This window comes from Spea bombifrons, chromosome 4 (assembly GCF_027358695.1).
Source record: "Spea bombifrons isolate aSpeBom1 chromosome 4, aSpeBom1.2.pri, whole genome shotgun sequence".
Classification (NCBI taxonomy): Eukaryota; Metazoa; Chordata; class Amphibia; order Anura; family Pelobatidae; genus Spea; species Spea bombifrons.
Genome location: NC_071090.1, coordinates 104,173,796 through 104,196,228, shown reverse-complemented (window position 1 = coordinate 104,196,228; position 22,433 = coordinate 104,173,796). Strand labels below are relative to the sequence as shown.

The window sequence follows — 22,433 nt, the reverse complement described above, 5'->3', positions numbered from 1 at the left end:
TTACATTGGTTTAAAATCCATTTCTGCATAAAACGCTTCTTTTCAGCAAAAAAAAAAAAAGATGTTGAAATGTGTTTTGTAATTTTTTTAAATAAAACAATTTATGTTTTGGACAGTTTTTTTTGCATAAGTATTTGTATCTCTGCGGGACTTATTTTATACCTTTACAAGACAAAGATAAAGATATTCAGCATATATATATATATATATGTATACTCAGCATCAACATACTCAATACTCAGTTCAACATAGAGATTATCCACACCAGAATCCTTAATGTAATTAAATAGTAGTGTTTTCAATATATATATATATATATATATATATATATATATATATATATATACAGCATTTTATTCAGTGTCCCAAAGATATGATCAGTTCACAGATCCTTGTTACCGTTATACAGCACAGAATGCTCATTAAGAGTCTTTAGAGAAAATACATATTTTGAATGGTTATTTATTTGGTTTTACTAACATGGACACCTTCTTAAGGGAATATGCACCACCATGGAATTCAGCCCAGTATACCCCGTCCTGGTAACGGCTGCGGTAATGACCACCTCGATACCATACCCCGTTGAGGTTTGAATGGGCACACATATTGTACCACCATCCTCCCTTCTGGTAATGGGCACAGTTACCTTATGAGAGAAGAATACATAGGTTAGAGCTGCAGCCTTAAAATACATGGTTTCGTTTCACTATTATTCTCGAGAAGCTAGTCGGGGCTGGGCAGACTGCTGACCACCTGCTCAAAGGTCACCAGATTGTTGAGTTTGGTAAAAGTTTACCTTCTACGTCTAGCCCTGGCTAAAACCTGAATGAAAGTTGCGGGAATTATAGTCTAAAGTTTGTGAACATGTAAGTGATTTCAAAACATTACCTCCAAAGTGTCCCAGGATTGGCAGGACAGTCTTAAGTCCAGAAATACTGGGTCGCTCTGCTATCCATTTCCATCTAACGGGAAATATCTGCTAGACATTGTGCCCCCCCGATGTGCCCTGTGAAGTATGGCTAGGTTGAATACACTTTCAGGATCTCCAAGATATCGTGTTTTACCCATTACGGGACATACATAGGATTCTTTTTTGGAACAAACAACTGATCTACAGGGCTGGATTTACATTGAAGACCCTGAGATCATAAATTTACGTGATTTCTCTGTAGTACATGTGGTGTGCCTGAATATAATGTTCTTTAGACACAGACCTAATACCTAGGCGTACATCTGGCCATTTATTAAAATAAAATGTATATTGAGTCACTTATATTAACTTAACAGGATTGATGATTGTATAACTCACCAGAATAAGAGTCTCTATCCTTATCCAGAGTGCTGAACTGTTTGCCATTATGCCAGGAGAGCGAGTTGCCGGCATTTCCATGGTACTGACCCAGACGCAACCTGTAAAAATCACTCTCTGGTTCCAGACGAAAATGATCATACTGAGCATGGACTTGCCGGCCCTGCCAGTCCTCCATGAGAATAAGGAGCTTGTAGCTGCCTTGGCTGGTTAGCCAGTATATATTCTCCAAACCCAACCAATATTCACTGTCCAAGTTACCAAAACCATGCTAAAAAGACAAAGAGAAAAAAAAAACCATGAAAAAACAGGATACAACGGCAATGAGACATCATAGTAGTGGATATGGAGAAAGGATTACCAGTCTGTGATAGAGAATGGTAAACACTAATTGGGTTTGAGAAAATGTGTGCTAGTGAGGAAAATGGAACATTTGCAAGGGTGACAGAAATGGGTGGTGAAGAGCAGTACTGGTAAGCCAGCACGTGTAGAATGGAACACATACTACTACTAACTATAAAGTGCTCTCACCTTGTAGCTATGCCAAGTTGTAAAGAAATTTATGGACCCATCTTGGCGTCTTTGAATGACTGTCCACCCACCGTCAGCCACGTTCTGCTCACACCAGGCTTGCATCACCTGGTTTCCAATAAGTGGCTTCAAAAGGTAGATGCCGTTGGATTTCTGCCCATCCAAGAGTGCTTCATAGCAGTCCAACCATGGTCCTGACCCGGAAGATTAAGTTAGATCAGCATTTATCATATTTCTTTACTCAGCATTTCCTCCCAAGCATCACCACTTTTTTTTATGGTTTTCTGATAATTTCTCCTGATGAATGTCATCTCACTCATTTATCTATGAATTAAGATGAGACAACTCAACCCTTCATCCAGGAGTAGCTCATTGAGGTTACCCACTTATAATATCTCGTGAAATTGGTGAGCTTAAACCCACCAACAGAAAAAATGATATCCTGATTAAATTGTTGTAGAATATTTCTCTTTTTTTAATTTGCTCTCTCTCGGTCTCCGGTGGGTTTTTTTTTTTTACACAAAATAACCTTTAAGTACCTGAGGGTTTGGGGGCTTCAGTTACCATAGCAACTGGAGCATTGGAAGTTTTGATGACAATGTCTTCTTCTGCCTGGGGAATATTCCCTTGGGGGGAGTTGCCAGTTTGGTCCTTCTGGATCTCACTGCTGAGCAGTTTTCTTCCATCAGTAGGAGGATGAACTGGAACCTTGGAATATAAGGAAGTTAGATTCACACGAGGAGACCAAAAGCTTCGATTACATTATAAAAATACCAAATGTTTGCTTAGCACTGCCACATTTGTTGCTGACATGTCAAATATTCACCATCTGTTTATTTGGGAAGATTTACTTAATAATCCCACTCACCTAAGGTTCTTGGTTCTCTAAGGTTCCAAGGACCTCATCCTCTATGTGTCCATCATTAATCCCTATAATTTAGCTTGAAGAAAAGTCTTTCTTGTGGCTTGGTGGCCTAAGCAGTTGACTAGGTTAGAGTTAATGGAATGACTGGCCATTCTGGATAGTAATGTTTTCATCATATGAGTATGTGCTACTTTGGAGAGTTTTCATTTTGCTCTAATAATTGACCATAAGCTGTATTATGAAACCTAACTTCCCTTACTTTGCATTCTTTACTGCACATGGAAAAAAAATACATTGAATGTTTCCAGTATTTTCAAGTCCGTCAGAAATTACCTGGTCAGCTTGGTGGCGGACAGTGCTTTGGAGACACTGCTCTTCCAAACGTGCTATGATCAGGCTCTGGTTGTTGATTATGGAAGCCAATAACTGATACTTTTCCTGGAGCTCTCTGTATTTAGAAGCTAAAGTAAGAACCTCAGATGAGGTATTGATTCCTTTGTTTTCACTCTGGAAAATATCTGCTGTCTCATTTTTCCTCTGGAGGACTTCATGGAGTAGTTGAGTCTGAAGGTGACCAAGACGGGATCCCATGATCCTACTTTCCTTGCGTAGATGCTCCATCTCTGTTGCCACATCATGGTCCACTTCCACCAGTTTCTTCAGTTCCTCAATTTCTAACTGCTGACGGTTCAGTTCCTCCTTAAGCTCCTGTACTTCACTTCTGTTTACCCCAAATGCTTCAGGGAACCTTGCTGTGCTGACACAGATAGCCCCAGTTATCTTCTGCTGCGGTACCACAAAGGTGTAAGTGCACTTTGGTCGAGTGGTATCACTATTCATGGAGTGCTCTCCTGCCATTTGTGATAGACAATGTCCAAGTACCGTAGCCAAACACAGAAGGTTATAAAAAGCCATCTTAAAGTTGATGAATTCTGTAGAAATCCCTGGAATACTCAGATGGTGTCTGTAAGGAAAATAGAACATGCATTGAAATCTAAATTTCCTACTGGAACCCACCTTTTGGCTGAAGATCTTTAAGAGATCCAGTGTCATTATTTTAACCTAGAATATATTATGCATATATCCTCCAGTGAAAACTATTTAAATATTATTATGTATGGTTTTATATAGTGCCATCATATTCTGCAGAGCTTTACAATGGATAAACAATGACTCTGTTTTTCAAATTCAATATTCATTTCTTTATTTCTTCTGCGAAACCTGCACTCGTACCACCTCGCTCCTGTACAACTATTTTAACTCTAACATCTCTCTTTCTAATTCTTCTATTTATTCATTTATTTTTTCCATTCTAAATACATATGCTTAAATCACAGTGACATTTTAAACATGAATTTAAACATTAATTTAAAGTTAAGGTAAAAAAATAAAGAGAAAAAAGATAAATTAAGCGGATTCCATCTTTGTGTGAGAATCCAGCAATGTTGTAAGCTGTTTATGAGGAAAAGAAGAGCCTAATGCCTCACCTCCAAGGTTTGACCACTTCCTGCCCACGTCATGCCTACTACTGCCTACTTCCTGCCTACTTTCCGCCTACTTTCCATCCACGCCTACTAAAGATAACTGGGGGTAGCCATATCAACCCCCTCATTGAAGCCACCGTCCCCCCAAAGATAGTGCTCCCAAACAGGCCCAGACTGTCCTTCTGGCCCAATACTCACCCAATCTACTGCTTCAGTGGAAGACAAGGTGCAGCAGTGTGTGGCCGCTGGCTGAATATGCCTGGCTGCACGCTACATGAGCGGAAATTTGCAACATGCAGCCACTCATATCTATCCGTCGGCCATATTTACGCAATCAGGATGCCTTGTAGTGTTAAGGCCGCCCTTGTCATCACCAGACTGACCATGATCCCTGATATGAAAGTTAGACATGGTAATAATACCAAGCAATAATCGGGCAAATAACATGGTGCTCAACATGTGTCCCACACTAACAATTATCAGCATTATTAACAAAAGTTAATAATGTATACATACACAACATGGAATGTGCTCAAAGCAAATAATGCATATTTAAAATAAGAATATTTATTACAAACTGGAAATCATAACAAATATAAACATATAGTGCCTCCAATGATAATGAAGGCCAGCGAAAGCTTAATACAAAGAGGCTTTTGAGACCCAGGGCGCCACCCAATGTTTTGGCCCGATAGCAGCCTTTATCAAGGGCGAATAAGGTAATAAATGGACACAGAAGTCTCAATTACTACTGTCCCCTAGAGACATTAATCTTCTTTGATTTTTGGACTTGGGGCCTGGATACCCCCTGCCCAGATGTATTCCTTCATGTTTCACAAATTTAAACCCGAGGATGTAAAATATTAAAGCTTTAGCAGCTTTCGCTCCACATTAGAAGTATATTAAAGATTCGTGACTATGTGTGCTTGTGCGGGTGGTTGAAACAAAAAAGGAATGGGTGAACGGATAAAAGGAAAGAGGCACACGTATGTATGTAAACACACACTTCCACAAATGTGCACACACACATGATTATAAACACAGAGCGAGCGGTGAAGTAGATTTAAGAAACATTTCTGCTGACGGCAAAAATGAGGCCAAAGCCTCACAGTTCAGGTTTTGGCAGTTTTTACCTTGTGGTTGAAAATATTAAATTGCATATAAAACCCAGTTTGAATGTTTGGGTAAATGTTTCCAGTGGAAAAATTTGAGGGAGGAGGTTGTACTTTTCCTTTTGTTGCAGTTGCATACTTTACTCACAAAACCGGAAAATGTAGGCACAGTGTAGCCAGCAGTTGTTCCAGTTGCTTCCTCACGTGCACACTGATATAGCGCATAAGGGTATTCAATAAGTGGATCTGCATCCCAGCAGAAGTGGTAATGGTTAATACAGTGAGTGAATTTGAACATGAATGAGACAGACCTATTGGCTCTTGAATGGAAGATGAGAACAAGGGCTGATTAAGGCTCGAGTCTTTATGAAGCCAGGAGTGGTGAGCACGCCAATACTGTTACTAAAATACTGAGCGTTGTCTTTCTTTGTTGCATGTCAAGCATTTTTATGCTAGACCCCCCAGTGGCTATATGGAGAACTGCAAGCGAAACTCACAACAAAGAGAGATAGAGGGAAAATTATGTTGGAAAATTAACTGGTGGCATGCCATGTGGCAAAACGTGTCGTAAAGTAAAGTAAAAAATCTTATTATATAATAATTAAAATATCAAAAACAGCATTTCTATAATGTAAGTGCATTTAAATATAGCTCCTGCTCTATGCCATTTCCTTCTCCTTTTTCAGTTTAATATGGTTTGCTTTTTGTATAATTTTTTTTTAAATTATCTTATCTTGCGCAACATTATGAAATTAATACAAGAAAGCAGACAGTGCTGGTGTCCATAATGGGTGCTACCGCAGAAGCACATTGAAAAGCTCCTTAGAGACTCTATTACTGTATAGGGCCTAAATTAAAGGAGAGTGCGAAGAGTCCTGTGCAAGGGGCACGTAACATTGATGCAGTGTTTACTGGTGTCTTCATTTCCCTAAATCAATGGCGTTTAAGTTATAAACACTGCTTGTTTATTTACTAGTGTTGGCGGGGACCACCATCGAGCATGCCAAGGCATTCTGCCCTGGCATATTATTATTATTATTATTATTATTATTATTATTTTTGCTTTATTTAATGTATTGCTGTTGTCATATCATATTGTTCTTCATGAATTGACTATATGTGTAACACATGGAAATATAAGCACATTATAGAATTTATTTAAATCTACATATTGCTTATGTTAATGATGGGGCCCCATAAATCTTTTACCTAAATGCCCACAGCCTATCAGGGTTTTCCATCACGTATGCTACAACCCAATAAATGTTATATAGGTTCATAAAGAAACAGCAATTACCTTACACACACTGCAAAACCATAACATATTTACAGGAACACGCTCATTTTATTGATCAAGGTACACACAATTATTAAATGGATGGCTAGAAAGGGCAATGCACCACTAACTTCACAATCTGCAGATGTACCACAGACCTGAGGCAACACCAGTCTCCTTCTCGAATGTATATAAACCAAAGAGGGATTTCGATTGAGAACTGAAGGAAGACGGACAGCTGGGAGATAAGGTGACAGTACACAGGCCTGGGAAAGGTCCACATCCTGGTAGGAGTCCAAGGGGTCAGGAGTGTTTGGTTTACAGGGTGAAGGACCTCTGAGGGGAAGTTAACCCCCATTTGTGCAGAGGGTCCTGCAACCCATCTACTCTCTGTCATTTGCCCCCTACCCCTCTTTAAACTTTGAAACCCTTGACACACTTTTTTGCACACTCAAAAGCCACTTCCTTCTCTCATACCCACTCGAAAACAGTTCTGTTACTCAGGCTTCCCTCCAGTGTTACCCTCTTAGCATGTCTTGAACTCCCCTATCTCTCTTCTCTAGCTCCTACCCTCACCCTTTACATCCCTTTCTCTTGCTGATAATTCCTATACAAACCCCTCTCAGTCATACCTCTCTAACACATGCTCGCTTTTTCCTCACTCATACTCCCATCACCTACTTCTATCTTTTATAGCCCAAAAAACAACTTCTGTCATACAGAATCATGCTTAATGTCTACCCATTCTTCTCTATTTAGTCACCTGCCTCACTAGTGAAACCCTCAAATACTTTCCTTCATACACTCTCAGCCACCTCTTTCCCTCATAACCGCCTCACCTGACTCTCTTATACCTCCTTCACCCGGTTCTTCCTCTTGTATGACTCTCTGCACCACCATCAATCTCCTACCCTCGTACTTTCCCCACTCATACCCCTCTCTTTTACCTATATCATCCCCGCCCAATCATCCTATCATCCACATCTCTCTCGCATAACCCAAAACCACCTTTCTTTTCTTTCTTATCGTCTCTACCCCATTACCCTTTTCATAATCACAAACTATAATACCACCTTTCCAAATGCCCGGTCTATAACTCAACCCAGAAACATTGTTGCTGGACCATACGGTTGCAATTAAATTGAAAGTACTTACCTATGTAATGACTTGATGGTGTAAAGGACCTTTACAAAGTCAGCGTAAGGGATTTATCCCATTGATGCTTGGTCTGTGTGAAGTGGATATGGTGAAGTGGGAGTGAGACAGTCTGTTTATTTAGGAGTGAGGTCCCAGGATAGGCTGCTGTTGCAGATAATCCCTGAGCCGGCCCTCTCTCCCTGTACAGGAATGTGGAGTGTCTTGCTTCTGTGTTCATTTAGCATGTAAGATGATCAACTTTAAGGAAGGGAATCAGAATATTATTTTTTAACATTTGTACGCATACATTTGTTTTAATATTCTTTCATAAGGTTACTTATCTGAACCGATCCTTATTGTGTGCCAGTTCATGGCATTTAACTACTTGAGTGCCGGCAGGACACAATTTCCCCGCTTGGAGGCTGAGCCAGTTTTTGTAGTTTACTTTAGCAACATTATGCTTTACCTAGAGAAACCTATGTAAAGATACATAGTTAAAGATAACCTGTTCATGGCACAACATGATATACTGGGACGACTACAAAAAGACCATAAAACAATCTCTATTCTGCCATTTTATGCGAAACCAAATAAAAGTATTGAAAATGAAATTGTTTTTTAAAAGACCTCAACAATTCAACTGATCCAGCATATTTGATTCTACATAAATGTAGACTGCACATAAAGCCCGTGTAGGTGACAGTACACAATATATGTCATAAAATGGTGTTATTAAGGGCCAAGTTGTGGATTGAAATAGTCCCTGGCACTTTAAGCTTGCAGATGATAAATGACTGCCTACTGGATACACGCAGCCGCTCACTGCGTTCTTCGATTTGCATGACTATGTGTATCTAACTCACAGCCGCACATTAACAGGCTGGCTTTTCCGTGCAAGTGGCAGCAAAGATAAGTGACCCGCTCCATGTGTCTCCTGTCCATCGGGCATTTACTAAATTTGCCAAATGTCTGGTTTGGGCTTATCAGCACTACTTATATAAAAAGTAAATCAAATTTGAATAAATATCAGTCTTTTGAGGGGGGGCGCACTTGGTATGGTACAACGTCTGATCGCATGCATGTATCGGTTTGGCTTAGTCTGTCAGTTCTAGTCATGTCATACACCTTGAATATACTATATGTGCTTATGTATATGTATGTGAGCATATATGTGTACTTCTGTGTGTGAACTTGTGTTTGTGTATGAGCATAGATGTCATAGATGTCTTCTGTTAAGGGTGAGATGCCCTTAACAGAAACAAAAACCAGCTTCCCTGACCGGGAATCGAACCCGGGCCGCGGCGGTGAGAGCGCCGAATCCTAACCACTAGACCACCAAGGAACTTGTAGAGAGTTTGTAGGGAACTTGTAGAGAGTTTGTAGGGAACTTGTAGGGAACCTGTAGGGAACCTGTAGGGAACCTGTAGGGAACCGTGATAGCGCAAGTGTTCACAAACAATCGTTAATTCAGTAGAATCAATGCAAATACCTTATGAACACTTCTTACCTCACCTTATGACATTCTTTTGGACAAGAAACACATAACCATGTGTAATTTCGTCTAAAAAAGATCCCCATGAGGTCTTATCTTTCTGCTGTAGTAAGTGTGTGTAATTTGAGTGTGTAATAAGTGTGTTTACATATGTGTGCCAGAGTGTATGTTGGAAGAGGCAAAGAAGGCACAGACAAGTTCTTTGAGGGACTTGATGGAACACAGCAGCTGTTAAAGTCGGGGGGCGGGCCCTGTGGTTTACAGTTAGGCTCCTGATTATGTTCATATCTTTTTTTTTTTTTTGTAGTTTCCGATAGTATTGTCATAAACTGTAAGGGCCGCTCTAAGCCTGAACTCCATCTTTGGGTGCTCTGGGTTATTACAGTCGTCTGTATGGACCCAGTATGTGACATAAACACATTCTGGTGCACACATGAAGTCTATACAAAACTGTCCCAAGATCAGCAGTGCTACTTGGCTCGTGTGTTGTGGGTACAGAGACCACAAGCCACGTGGTAAATTGTTCAGAGTTGGATGAGACAGGCTCTGTTTTGGAAGGCTGAGATCTGCTCACATAAGCATTTTCTTGGCTATAGATCTTGCAGAAACTGTATTTTTCTTTCAAAAAGAAATTCAAAATGTCAGTGTTAGGCTGTACTGAATTTTGTTATGGGAACGTGAGCCAAAACAGTGAAAGCTAAATATATATATTTAGTAATCTGTACTGCTGTTTATTGCAACAACCATTTAAAAACCAAAGGCTTTATACTTAGGCCCAAGTTTATACCTGGGAACTTGCAAGGTTTGTTGCCCTAAAGTTACCCCTCTCCACATAAGAGCTGGGAATGTGAATTGGCAGATTTTCAGTATCAAGCTTTGCATCTCTGCCAAGAGTCCCAAAGGTACAAGGACAGTCCCAACAGCTTACAGTCCTCATTGATTTTACAGCTCCCTGGGTTGGCGAGGGGAGATCAGAGGAAAATGGTTTGAAAGGAGATCTCCAATGTCCTCAACAAGCCAGATAAGAGCTACAGTGCACTAGGTAAAGAGGCTAGTGATCCCCCTTCCTTGACTGCTGCCCTAGGCAGAGGCCTAGGCTGTCAGGGTTGCTTGCGGAGCGCAGAAAGCAGATAGGAAAATCCAGGCAACAGTACAAAGGGGCAAATCCAAAGGGAGAAGTCAGGGTCATGGTCCAAAGGTCAAGGCAGGCGGCTGTCGATTGGAAACGGGTCATGGGCCAAAGGTTGAGGCAGGCGGCTATCAATCGGAAATGGGTTACGGGCCAAAGGTCGAGGTAGGCAGCTAACGTTCAGAGACAGGGTAACAATGCAAGCGTCAGGATACAGGTAACACACAGGTACGCATTTTAGCAAGTAAGCACTGTGTGTAGGGACTGCTGGGATTATATAGGGGTAGTGATAACATGTCCCGCCCCCCAATCTAACATCCCTCCAATCCCCTATAACAAGAAGAGAGGTAGAGGCGGAGTAATCCACCTCCCCTCATTAGGGGAGGTGGATTACTCCGCCCCCTCTCCTATGGAGCCGCCACACTCACTGATGCGAGGCCACACCTCCTCCCCGTGGGGACGAAGGGTCCCCGGTTTTGACAATGCTTTTGACTTGATAAAGGGAGGACTCCAATAAATATTAGTCCAATAAAAAAGGTATTACAAGATTCTGCAACATTCTGTTATTTTGCATTGTGTGTGAAGAGAAAATAGAGTTTCAACCATAAAAAATATATAGTTCCCCTTAACAGAAGCAAAAACAAGCTTTCCTGACGAGAAATTGAACCCCAGCTGCGGAGGTGAGAGCGCCAAATCCTAATCACTAGACCACCAGGGAACTCGTACGTTGCTGTGTATGCCTGATGGCTGGGACTGGTAGGTAGCTGTGATAGCGCAAGTGTTCACAGAAAATTGTTAATTGAGTAGAATCAATGCAAATACCTTATGAACACTTCTTACCTCACCTTATGACATTCTTTTGGACAAGAAACACATAACCATGTGTAATTTCATCTAAAAAAGATCCCCATGAGGTCTCATCTTTCTGCTGTAGCATAATAAATCCACTAATAATCGGTAGTGATGGGGCCACCCTCACGGCTTGTTTCCGTAGTGTAGTGGTTATCACGTTCGCCTAACACGCGAAAGGTCCCCGGTTCGAAACCGGGCGGAAACACAGGTTTATTTTTTTTTATAATAATAAAAGTATGAAGCTTTATCAATAGTTGTAAAACTGACACATTGCAACCCAATAACAAGGTAATTAAGGATCACTACTGGGGTGGTCTTTACACAGACCTCTATGGTACCCTTAGCATTCCTCTGGCAGCTGTTTAGGGTAACCTCCGCTGCTGGTGCTTCTGACTCCCTGGTGTGTAGTCGGGGCAGCTGGTAGACGTCTACTCGATTCGCGTAGGCAACTTCCGCTGCAGCCGGAAGGAGGTGCCGTTAGCAGCGGGGGTTGTCTGCGTCCATCACGCAGACCTTCCCCAGCAGTCAGATAGGAGAGTTCCCCGCAGCACTGTGTGTCATTTTCTCTGACAGCCGAAGGGTGTTTGCGCGATGGACGCAGACAAACCCCGCTGCTAACAGCACCTCCTTCCGGCTGCAGCGGAAGTTGCCTACGCGAATCGTGTAGATGTCTACCTGCTGCCCCTACTACACACCAGGGAGTCAGAAGCACTGGTAAGTTTGAGGGGGGGGGTTAAATGGGGGCATAAGGCATTTTTTATTTTTTTTTTTTATTTTCTATAGGCAGAGAAATGGGGGCATAAGGCATTTTTTTCTATAGGCAGAGTGCTCTATGATATGCCTTTTAACCCCCTTAATGCCACTCTGCCTCCTGAATTGCCTAATACCTCCATATATGCCACTCTGCCCCATAATATGCCTTTTAACCCCCTAAATGCCAGAGTGGCATATAGGGGTATAAGGCATTTCTGGAGGCAGAGTGGCACATAGGGGGTCAAATGGGGCACAGTGACATTTAAAGGGTTAAAAGGCATATCATGGGGCACAGTGGCATATAGGGGGTATAAGGCATTTCTGGGTCAGAGTGGCAAGCCTGGGGCAGATGTGCATAACTGGGGGGCAGGTTGGAAAATAAAAGGAAATAAAAACAAAAAAATATTTTTCTCAATCATAGCTTTTATTTTAAAAAATTAACATTTACTAGTAAAACTTTTTTCCTATAGGGTTGTCTTATATTCAGGCTTTTTCTTTTATCCTAAATTAAAATTTAGATTTTGGTGGGTCATCTTATGTGAAGAGAAAATAGAGTTTCAACTATAAACATAGTTCTCCTTAACAGCAGCAAAAATAAGCTTCCCTGACCGGGAATCGAACCCGGGCCGCGGCGGTGAGAGCGCCGAATCCTAACCACTAGACCACCAGGGAACTTGTAGGTCAGCTTCTACACCTGATAGTTGGGACTGGTAGGTAGCTGTGATAGCACAAGTGTTCACAAAAGATCGTTAATTCAGTAGAATCACTGCAAATACCTTATGAACACGTCTTACCTCACCTTATGACATACTTTTGTGTAATTCCATCTAAAAAGATCCCCATGAGGTCTCATCTTTCTGGTGTAGAATAATAAATCCACTAATAATCAATAGTGATAACCAAGAAATGTTATCAATACCAAGATGTCATTGAGCTTTGTTGAGAACCCTGGACTCTCATTCAGATTCAGTGGAGAGAAAGTTCCTTTCCCACCATTCAGTTTTGATGCTATCACTGTATGTAACCAGTTTATGTTTGTGTTCAGTCTACCTTGTATGCAATGTATGCTTAGTTCTTAAATAAACCCAAACAAGGTGAACGTGCAAAGTGATGCAAACTACAGTGTTTTGATTCACTAAAGTCACTCTAGACACGACTGTCTCTTAAATTAACACCAAGTCACATACTAAGGAAAGAGACAAGAGGAAAGGAAAAGCTGGACAAAGCAAGGTGGTCAACCAAGGCAAGGGGGACAGTAAGAGGAAAAGCAGGGCGAAGCAAGGGGCAAGAAAGTAGGAAAGCAAGGCGCAGTGCAAAGCAAGGGGCAAATATCAAAGCAATGATCAAAGCAAGATGTGAAAGAGGAAAAGTCATGCAAGGGGCAAGGCAAGGGACAAACCTAGTAGCAGCAAACACTGATTACAATCTTATATGGTACAATGAATTCAGGCTGGTACAACTAATTGCCTGGTTAGCTCAGTTGGTAGAATAGAGATTCTTTATCTCTGAGTTAAGAGAATTCTTAAGTTTTAAAAATTTTATTTTACTGATCAAATGCCATTGGAAGCACTTCAGCAACACCGGCTGAGCTTAGGAAGCAATCGTTAATAGCTTCCTATACATTTTTGTGTTAAGAAGAGATTTGTGTAACCATATCTTATGTGCAACTCGTACGGCTTGTTTCCGTAGTGTAGTGGTTATCACGTTCGCCTAACACGCGAAAGGTCCCCGGTTCGAAACCGGGCGGAAACACGAGTTTATTTTTTGAATAATAATAAAAGTATGAAGCTTTATCAATAGTTGTAAAACTGACACATTGCACCCCAATAAAAAGGTAATTAAGGATCACTACTGGGGTGGTCTTTGCACAGACCCCTTAGCATATCCCAAAGGATATAATATAAAAGGGTGAGTGTAGAGCAAATACAATCCAACAAAAATAACATTGCAATTACTGAAAAAGACATGGAATCGTGGCCAAACATTTCAGAAGTCAACTATAGAAAATAAACCATTCCCTGACCGGGAATCGAACCCGGGCCGCGGCGGTGAGAGCGCCGAATCCTAACCACTAGACCACCAGGGAGGGTGTGCTATATCGTAGCCAGACAACAATCTATTTCACATCAAGAGGAGCTATGCAAATACTTTAACGCATGGACAAACACAGGCTTTTGTAACAAAACACGCACTTCAGTCTAACCAATAAAAACTGATCACACTCACCCTCAATTAATAAAAGACTTTTCTGCACCAAGAACGCTAAACCTCTATTGTTGAACAGACCAATTCAGTCTCCAGAGAGACTGTCAAAAATTGCCATTGCTGACTATATTTCAAGTCATCATGGCGGGGTATTGGGAAAAGTTTTCAATTAGCAATAATCACGCCTCGGATAAACCTCATTGGCTATGATACTGCCACTGCGCAAAGCTAGCAATGTTATGGCCAAACGAGGATCAACATCTAGTCAGCCTTCATTCATGTTGTGGAGAGACAAATGTTGTTCGTGTGAATATGCGCTATGCATTGTGGGAATTGGCATGCTACTTAGACTATGAATGGCCAAACCCGCCTCTAACTGTTCCCGGGACTGATCGCATCGAAGTTCAGTAGTCTAACTGCCTTCCGTGCTGGTGCCAAACATACAGAGAGAGAATGCGCTGTGTGATATTAGACAGTGATAAGGCAACGTCACGCGTTTCTTAAAGGCATGTAGACTGTAAGCCGGTAACTCTACAACCGAGCGCCCGGCTAGCTCAGTCGGTAGAGCATGAGACTCTTAATCTCAGGGTCGTGGGTTCGAGCCCCACGTTGGGCGTAAGCTCTTTTTCAGAAAAACTAACGTCATTTGCTTTGTATTAAAGGAAGAAATGCCCAAAGACTATTAAGAGAAATATCACTCTTAGAGCCTGTGACTGTATTCAAAGATTTGTATGTGATACAATTTGTTTTCCCTTCTTGTAATAATATACAATAATATAATACATTTTAATTTTTTTTTTGGAAGCCTCTGGTACACTTGCTCTTCCCATCATCTACTGTACATCCAATGTGAAGAAAAAAGGGGCTGGTGAACCAAAGTGCTAATCACAGTATGGACACAAAGTCCTCAGTCTTCTCTTCTGAGGAAGCACTTCCTTCTCTCCCAGACTGAAGCCTTAGGAGGGCCAGATCTTCTTAGCGGCCCACAGACCACTCCCTCCACTAAAACCAATATACGGAGTCTTCAGAGACCCAGTTACATTGTAGTTTTTAGCAGCCCTTGCTGCTTAAATCATTTGAAACCAAACAACACATGCACTGAACTTAAATGAAGGTTGCCCAGGTAAACAGTGATATGACATTCCTGGCCCAGTGCAGGTAAGGGTCCAAAGTTCAAAAGTTGAGCTTATCGACATCACAGGTGAAGGAAAGAATGTCTTCCACCAAAACACATTTTTAACGGGTGTCCTGGCAGACCAATCCAGGGGACACCAATTACAATACTGTACTTACTCGGCCTTACACCAGTGGAGCAAGCTTTCCCTCTCTCACAGATACTGACTTCATCTTAGCCAAAAGGCAGAGAAGTGGATGCCAGTATAATATAGACAAGATCTCAAAATACAATTTGAAAAACTGAAATGTGCACCTGAAATGAATAATTTAATTTAACCCAACTTAAACTCACGTAAAAACATCCCGTTGGCTACAATTGACATGCCTGGCACGTTGTTACTTTAAAAGGGTGTATCTGCAGGTGTTTTCTTTTCCCAAACAGTGTTGCTGTAATGCCTCAATGTTGAGGCATTTAGCAACACCGAACACTGCTGCAAAGGCCCAGTGTGCCCCCCCCCCGCATCAATGTATATAATATGGCGACTTATGCCTGATTTAAAATAGCTTAATCGGTGTCACTGAGATGCCTAGATAGCGAGAAAACCCACCCCAGGACACACTGTGACCGATCCGGAGAGCGGTTACATGCGCCACTGCCAGAAATCTTGTCCCTCGCACGATGTCGGTGCCCATTAAAAAATAAACAAGTTCTCCCTGCAAGTTTGAATACAGGTACTGCATTCAACCATGCAAGTCAATGGAGCCCACCATACTAATCACAACATGATTAGTAAAATAAACAGAAAGAAAAAGAAAAATAGTAAAAAAAAAAAAAATGGTAAAAGTGATTCCTCACTGATGTCACCATTAGGGGAAATCATCCAGTTATAACAAAATGAAAAAAAAAGTCCAAAAATCTATATATTATATATCTATATATTAGCGCTACATCTTTACAAAAATTCTTGCATGGAAAGAGTTAAAATACTGGGGTGTCTTGTTTTATAATATATATAATTTAAAGGGGTAAATCGAATTGGCCAGTTGAAAGTCACCAATAATTAATATATCAGCACTTTTTAACCCCGTATGGTCATAATAACTATTACAGCAGGCACAAATTAACCCGGGGTCGTCACAATAGGTAGGACAGACTGACACCCCATAAGATCCCCAAATGTTTAGGCAATATGCCTTTGTGAGGTGGGGTCAGCCTGGTGGACAAAGCTGGACATCTTTTGCCTTATACACCCATACCGGGAGTACTTTCTGGGTATGTATTGTTTGAATCTGAACTGGCCTTTAAATGGTACTCATCAATACAAATTTCCTTTTGGGCTGTAAACCTCAATAAATTTGGTTTGAAAGAAATTCCCTACTAATTCTTTTTTTATAGTCGTGTATGTTTAAACATGAATAAAACATAAAAAAAAAAGAATTTCTACCGTTCCCCAAGTACTCCAGGTCTGACATTTGCTTCTATTTTAAAAAAAAATCTGGGGGGGATAGTGGAGCTTTGAGAGGGGGGTCTACTTAGAAGCTGTAGGGCTGTTCTGTGGAAATTATCAACTGTGAAACGCTGAATAAAAGAATACTCAAAAGAAAACACCATAATGAAAAACACAAAACATACCACAAACGCATGAATAAAAAAACAATTTAATTTAATAAGCCCCATTATTTTACTCATCATATTCTACTTTTGAACTAATTATTCAGTCTCCAGAGAGACTGTCAAAAATTGCCATTGCTGACTATATTTCAAGTCATCATGGCGGGGTATTGGGAAAAGTTTTCAATTAGCAATAATCACGCCTCGGATAAACCTCATTGGCTATGATACTGCCACTGCGCAAAGCTAACGACCATAGGGCCGAACGAGAATCAACCTCCAGTCAGCCTTCATTCTTATTGTGGAGACACATATACGCGATGCATTGTGGGAATGCATTTGCTAATTAGAATATGACGGTTGAGCCCGCCTCTAACTTTTCCTATGACAACTCTTCCCAGACGCCTATTGCCTGGTAGTCCAACTGCCTCCCAGAATCCAGAGCGGTGTCACTGCCAACTGCCAAAGAATGCAGGGAATGCACGGTGTTTGACATTAGACGGGGCAAAGCGATGCAAACTACACTGTGACTTACAAAATAATCACACATTGTGGGAATCACGCCCTGTAACCAACTGTTTCCATGGCTACACCTCTCGCGCGTTTATGGTATAGGAGAAAACAGAGGTGGGTGATGAGGGACTGCTAGGCAAAATGGCTTCCGTACCGGGAGCATGCGTGTGTCGGAAGGCGGTGACGCTTTAACTCATTCAGTATTAGGTTACTTGCTAGGTCTTAAAACAGGAAGTTACTCCTTGAGCACATAACATATTTGTATGTGAACAAAGTTTGAGTTTGCCTTGATAGCCCAACTTCACAGCCTTACGTCCATGATCATTTTTAGCTTTTGTCTTAAAGCGGCATTTAGTGAATGCACTTAAAGCGAGTTGCAGAACCCCTTTGCCGAGTACCTCAAACTGTGTGGATTGTTTCACAATCCGATTTCAGAGACTGAAGGGTTAAACGTCTGCTACTTCCTGTTAAATTTAATTGAAAACCTATCCTAGCCATTCTCCCAGGTGAGATTGGGTCTGACCCGGGATGGTCGTCTCTACAATGAATGAGTTGATTTATTTATAATTAAAAGAAAGACGCCCGAACAGGGACTTGAACCCTGGACCCTCAGATTAAAAGTCTGATGCTCTACCGACTGAGCTATCCGGGCTTCAGTAATAATCGGAATCACTTTTTTATGTTTCCTATATACATAATTTTATCTATTGTATTAAATTTGATTGATCCCAGACCAGACTGTAACACTGAAATGTACATATACAATGGCAATTATAATTTTTACAACAAACTTTTTAAATTTAAAAGGATTTTATTAAAACAAAAGAAACATGATACAAAGTTTTCTGACTCTTGCTTTGTTTATCTCGGATCTCGTCATATGAGTTCTGTGTTGATTCAGTTGATCAATATGGTTACTAGACTATAATCAGAAATATTTGTATTTGTTCCTTCAGAAAATTAATTGTAACTCGATTACCGTGCTAAATGCAATCATACAGTGCACAATATTGAGATTGAAGATTGACAATACAGAGTACTGGGTTCTGACACCTTGTCTGGAAAAAAACCCTGACCCACAGAATCATAGTGTAAGCATTTTTACAAGTTCCCATATGGTCTAGCGGTTAGGATTCCTGGTTTTCACCCAGGCGGCCCGGGTTCGACTCCCGGTATGGGAAACTCTCTTTTATTATGTTGATTAGTTGCCATTGTCACAGAAAACACCACAAATATAAAGAGGACAGTAATTTTTAAATAAAATTTTAAAAATAATACAAATAGGTGCTAGATAAATAGATCAATAATTGCTGGGATAACCCATTATAGAAACCAAAGAGAAGAAAAAAGTTCAGAAAGCAAAAACCCTAATATAAATGATGTCATAAAATATAACCTTTAATTCATGAAGCTAAAAATAAATTAAATTATTAAACCCTGCCTGTACGCATGAAAGAAATCACTGGACACGGATGATACGCATGTGGCTATATGCACAGAGGGCTGTATTGCCATAAGACACGTGTTTTGTGATTTCTTTTATACATACAGGGAGGGTTTATATATTAATTAATTTCGTTTATTTTCAGCTTTTATGAATTAAAAGTCATATTTTATTACATTTATATTAAGGTTTTGCTTTTTGAACTCTTTAATTCTCTTTAGTTTTGGCATAAAAAAATATGGTACATTAACAGGCAGGAACAAAAGAATAGCAGAGTAAAATTGAGGCTGGGAGAAATCTTTTCTTCAATACATATATCATAAATCAAGATTTATAAACACAATGAATGTTTATAGTGGAAAAATATAATATATCAATGCTATTAGAATATTGTTAGTGCATAAGCACCAAACACAATAAATATAAGAAGAAATAACAATAATAAATAAATAAAGATAAAAGTAAAAGGACCATTTTCCCCCCAAGCACTGTGGGATTTGAAAACAGCTTATCTTTCTCTGGTAATTTGTGTGGACGTTACCACAGCTGATGAAAGAAACAAAACGCATCCATCCATTTATCCTGGTAGGTGGACAACTTAAGAGAAAGAGGTTTAATGGTCCTTTTCCACTTTTTTTTTTTATATTTAATTTATTTTATATTATTTATTATTATTATTTTCCAGTTATAGTTATTGTGTTTTTATATACTAAGTTTTATATCATATAGAATATTGTGGTAATTGGACTGGCTACCAGACTAAGGAGGTACACCAGAGAAGCAAAGGCCAAAAAGATCAATTCTGTGTTCTCCAATAAACTGTCTCAAAATAACATGGAAAGCAGGCATCATAGCAACCAAACTACAGGACCACATAGGCCAGGACATCAGTACAGCTCAGAAGGGCATTGGGAAAAACACCAGAGGCTCCAAGCACCAGTTGCTAATAGACAAAGCAGTCAACCAAGACTCAAAGTTTAGACAGAAAAAACAATATTTTTGCATATTATCTCTAATAAGTATTATGTTTTATGTATTTCTATGGTTTTAAAAGAAGTCCCTACCTGTCCTGAAAAAACTATGCAGATTTTGGAGGGGATGAGAAGGTATATAATGCAAGGTTACATTACTCTGCCGTGAAAGTGAGGCTGAATAGCCAGAAAGAAATCTGCCAGTGAGGCTGTGCTGTTAAACCAAATATAAAAACACATCACAAAGGTTTGTCTACTTTAACAGACATTTAATACGAGACAAAAACACAGTACAATACAATACGAGTGACAGCCCAACATACAATGTAACACTTTCCAAGACTAACCTGCAACCAAAAGGCCCAACATAACCCAGCACACCACAGATTGCCCTATCTATGCAGGATGATGGGCAGAGAGAGACTAAACTAAGATGTTGCATTCAACAGGCTTATTGAATTGCTTGTAAGATCACTGCAGGTGTGTCCTCGTTAACATATCAAAAGACACATGTGATACAGGAAGAGTTCAACAGGCAAAAACATTGACAACAATACTTGCTATATCACCACAGAGGCAAGGGGCTTAAGACAGTAGTATGGTAGAATGAGAATGTATGTATAAGTGTGTGTGTTAATGTGAATGTGTATTAGCAGGGATGTGTGTGTGTTAGCATGAGTGGGTGTGGGGTTTTTTTTCTTTCTGGAGTGGTACATATCATGTGTAAGAAATTCTAAGCAAAACTGCAAAATACTTGGACTGCTTTTAAATTTTAGTGCTAATGAATAAGGCATATGTGTATTAATATGTTCTAAAACAAAAAGCCCTACAAGTCCTTAATAAGACTATAAGCATACAATAAGTATATATTTTGTGTGCGTCCACTAATCAGTGGCCGCTTGAGTGCTGAAGTTAAGTGCAGCCGACAGCTGGATATGCACGACCATGTGTTATGTTACTAGTTAGTAAGGTCATAAGAGAGGGGCCACATCTCTTTTCTTACCCCTATAGTTTAGCATCTATCAAAGTTATTGTCAGTTGTCTTTGTTAAGTATTTGCTGGCACAACATAATGCATTTTTGGGGTTTTTTTTTTCTTAAAAAAAGAGGACCTCCAGCTCAGAAAAAAACTGAATTGCCTTGACCCGGGGTTGCTGCGGCTAACCACTATATGATCATGGCAAGCCACGTGAAGTGATGATATGCTTGAAGACAATTTGACTGCAGATAAAAACCATTTGGCCCATCTAGTCTGCCCCTTTTTTCCTGATGTAATGACTAAGATTCGGGATAGCATTATGCCTGACCTGTGTATGTTTAAACTCCCTTTATTAGCTTCTACCAATTTAAATAAAAGGATGTTCCGTTAATCTACTACCCTATCAGTAAAATAAAAGAATTGCGCGCCCAACGTGGGGCTCGAACCCACGACCCTGAGATTAAGAGTCTCATGCTCTACCGACTGAGCTAGCCGGGCAACTGCAAAGAAGATCTATATGTTTACCATATGGTATCTAAGCTAACCCACACATACATATAATATATAACATAGAACATGTGGCTACTACTATACCTGGAACATGATGCTGAGCAAAACTAATTTTTTTCAGCAGTGATACCTAATTTGTAGGTGAAATCCTAAGCACAATTGCAAAAAAAAAAAGTGTTCCTCTTGTACGTTTGGCACAGTATCTATTTATCGATCGATCTATCTATCTATACATATATATATATATATATATATATATATATGTTTACATTTTGTTCTGAAGAACTAGGATGGAATACAGAAATATATACACTTTTATAACTATACTACGGAATCTGTGTTCAGTTTTAGATAGATTAAGTTATACATATATATATATGTATAACTTAATCTATCTAAAATTGAACACAGATTCCGTAGTATAGTTATATAGTTATAAAAGTGTATATATTTCTGTATTCCATCCTAGTTTTTCAGAACAAAATGTAAAAAGAAGTGATGAGTGCCCAGCTCATGTGAGTCAACCATATACCGTATTTGCTCGATTATAAGACGACCCCGATTATAAGACGACCCCCCAAAATCAAAATATTAATTTAGGAAAAAAACAAAAAGCCTGAATATAAGACTACCCTATAGGGAAAAAGTTTTACCAGTAAATATTAATTAATGTAAATTATTTTCATGTTTAATAAAAGCTATGATTGAGAAAAATATATTTTTTAAATTTCCTTTTATTTGCCAACCTGCCCCCCCCAGTTATGCCACTCTGCCCCCAGAAATGCTTTATACCCCCCTATTTGCCACTCTGCCCCATGATATGCCTTATACCCCTGTATGCCACTCTGGCATATAGGGGGTTAAAAGGCATATCATGGGGCTGAGTGGCATATAGGGGGGTATAAAGCATTTCTGGAGGTATATAGGCATATCATGGGGCTGAGTGGCATATAGGGGGTTAAAATGCATTTCTGGAGGTCCAGAAATGCATTTTAACCCCCTATATGCCACTCAGCCCCATGATATGCCTTTTAACCCAGCATGTACTGGCTGCCTTGGCTTGATAGGAGTGTGATTGCTGTTAGCAGTTTGATATATATATATATATCAAACTGCTAACAGCAATCACACTCCTATCAAGCCA

The 22,433-nt window shown here is 40.0% G+C and overlaps 1 protein-coding gene and 11 non-coding genes across 12 annotated transcripts; 4 read left to right on the top strand and 8 right to left on the bottom strand.

The window, feature by feature from the left end:
- Positions 1-446: 446 nt before the first annotated feature.
- ANGPTL6 (angiopoietin like 6) lies at positions 447-3,624 on the bottom strand. The gene is made up of 5 exons (XM_053462703.1): positions 3,039-3,624; positions 2,380-2,548; positions 1,841-2,034; positions 1,310-1,580; positions 447-646 (listed from the first exon to the last, which is right to left on the bottom strand). Exons 1-5 carry the CDS (start codon positions 3,618-3,620, stop codon positions 459-461), a joined length of 1,404 nt encoding a protein of 467 aa, XP_053318678.1. The 5' UTR covers positions 3,621-3,624; the 3' UTR covers positions 447-458.
- A 5,360-nt stretch (positions 3,625-8,984) lies between these two features.
- TRNAE-CUC (transfer RNA glutamic acid (anticodon CUC)) lies at positions 8,985-9,056 on the bottom strand. Its single transcript has one exon. It is a non-coding gene; the product is annotated as a tRNA-Glu (tRNA).
- A 2,263-nt stretch (positions 9,057-11,319) lies between these two features.
- Positions 11,320-11,392, top strand: TRNAV-AAC (transfer RNA valine (anticodon AAC)). Its single transcript has one exon. It is a non-coding gene; the product is annotated as a tRNA-Val (tRNA).
- A 1,148-nt stretch (positions 11,393-12,540) lies between these two features.
- On the bottom strand, positions 12,541-12,612 carry TRNAE-CUC (transfer RNA glutamic acid (anticodon CUC)). The gene has a single exon. It is a non-coding gene; the product is annotated as a tRNA-Glu (tRNA).
- A 1,007-nt stretch (positions 12,613-13,619) lies between these two features.
- TRNAV-AAC (transfer RNA valine (anticodon AAC)) lies at positions 13,620-13,692 on the top strand. The gene has a single exon. It is a non-coding gene; the product is annotated as a tRNA-Val (tRNA).
- Positions 13,693-13,954: 262 nt separating this feature from the next.
- TRNAE-CUC (transfer RNA glutamic acid (anticodon CUC)) lies at positions 13,955-14,026 on the bottom strand. The gene has a single exon. It is a non-coding gene; the product is annotated as a tRNA-Glu (tRNA).
- Positions 14,027-14,234: 208 nt separating this feature from the next.
- LOC128493008 (U4 spliceosomal RNA) lies at positions 14,235-14,375 on the bottom strand. Its single transcript, XR_008354201.1, has one exon. It is a non-coding gene; the product is annotated as a U4 spliceosomal RNA (small nuclear RNA).
- Positions 14,376-14,688: 313 nt separating this feature from the next.
- Positions 14,689-14,761, top strand: TRNAK-CUU (transfer RNA lysine (anticodon CUU)). The gene has a single exon. It is a non-coding gene; the product is annotated as a tRNA-Lys (tRNA).
- Positions 14,762-16,980: 2,219 nt separating this feature from the next.
- LOC128493007 (U4 spliceosomal RNA) lies at positions 16,981-17,121 on the bottom strand. The gene has a single exon (XR_008354200.1). It is a non-coding gene; the product is annotated as a U4 spliceosomal RNA (small nuclear RNA).
- An 844-nt stretch (positions 17,122-17,965) lies between these two features.
- On the bottom strand, positions 17,966-18,038 carry TRNAK-UUU (transfer RNA lysine (anticodon UUU)). The gene has a single exon. It is a non-coding gene; the product is annotated as a tRNA-Lys (tRNA).
- Positions 18,039-18,495: 457 nt separating this feature from the next.
- Positions 18,496-18,567, top strand: TRNAE-UUC (transfer RNA glutamic acid (anticodon UUC)). The gene has a single exon. It is a non-coding gene; the product is annotated as a tRNA-Glu (tRNA).
- Positions 18,568-21,204: 2,637 nt separating this feature from the next.
- On the bottom strand, positions 21,205-21,277 carry TRNAK-CUU (transfer RNA lysine (anticodon CUU)). Its single transcript has one exon. It is a non-coding gene; the product is annotated as a tRNA-Lys (tRNA).
- Between the last annotated feature and the right edge of the window lie 1,156 nt (positions 21,278-22,433).

Bases quoted from the DNA above. Each gene is read 5' to 3' on its own strand.
- ANGPTL6 (XM_053462703.1), bottom strand. From the start codon at position 3,620: ATGGCTTTTTATAACCTTCTGTGTTTGGCTACGGTACTTGGACATTGT. The intron at 2,035-2,379 runs GTACTTAAAGGT...CTTCCGGGTCAG, and splicing joins TGAAGCCCCCAAACCCTCAG to GACCATGGTTGGACTGCTAT. The intron at 1,581-1,840 runs GTGAGAGCACTT...TTGTCTTTTTAG, and splicing joins CAACTTGGCATAGCTACAAG to CATGGTTTTGGTAACTTGGA.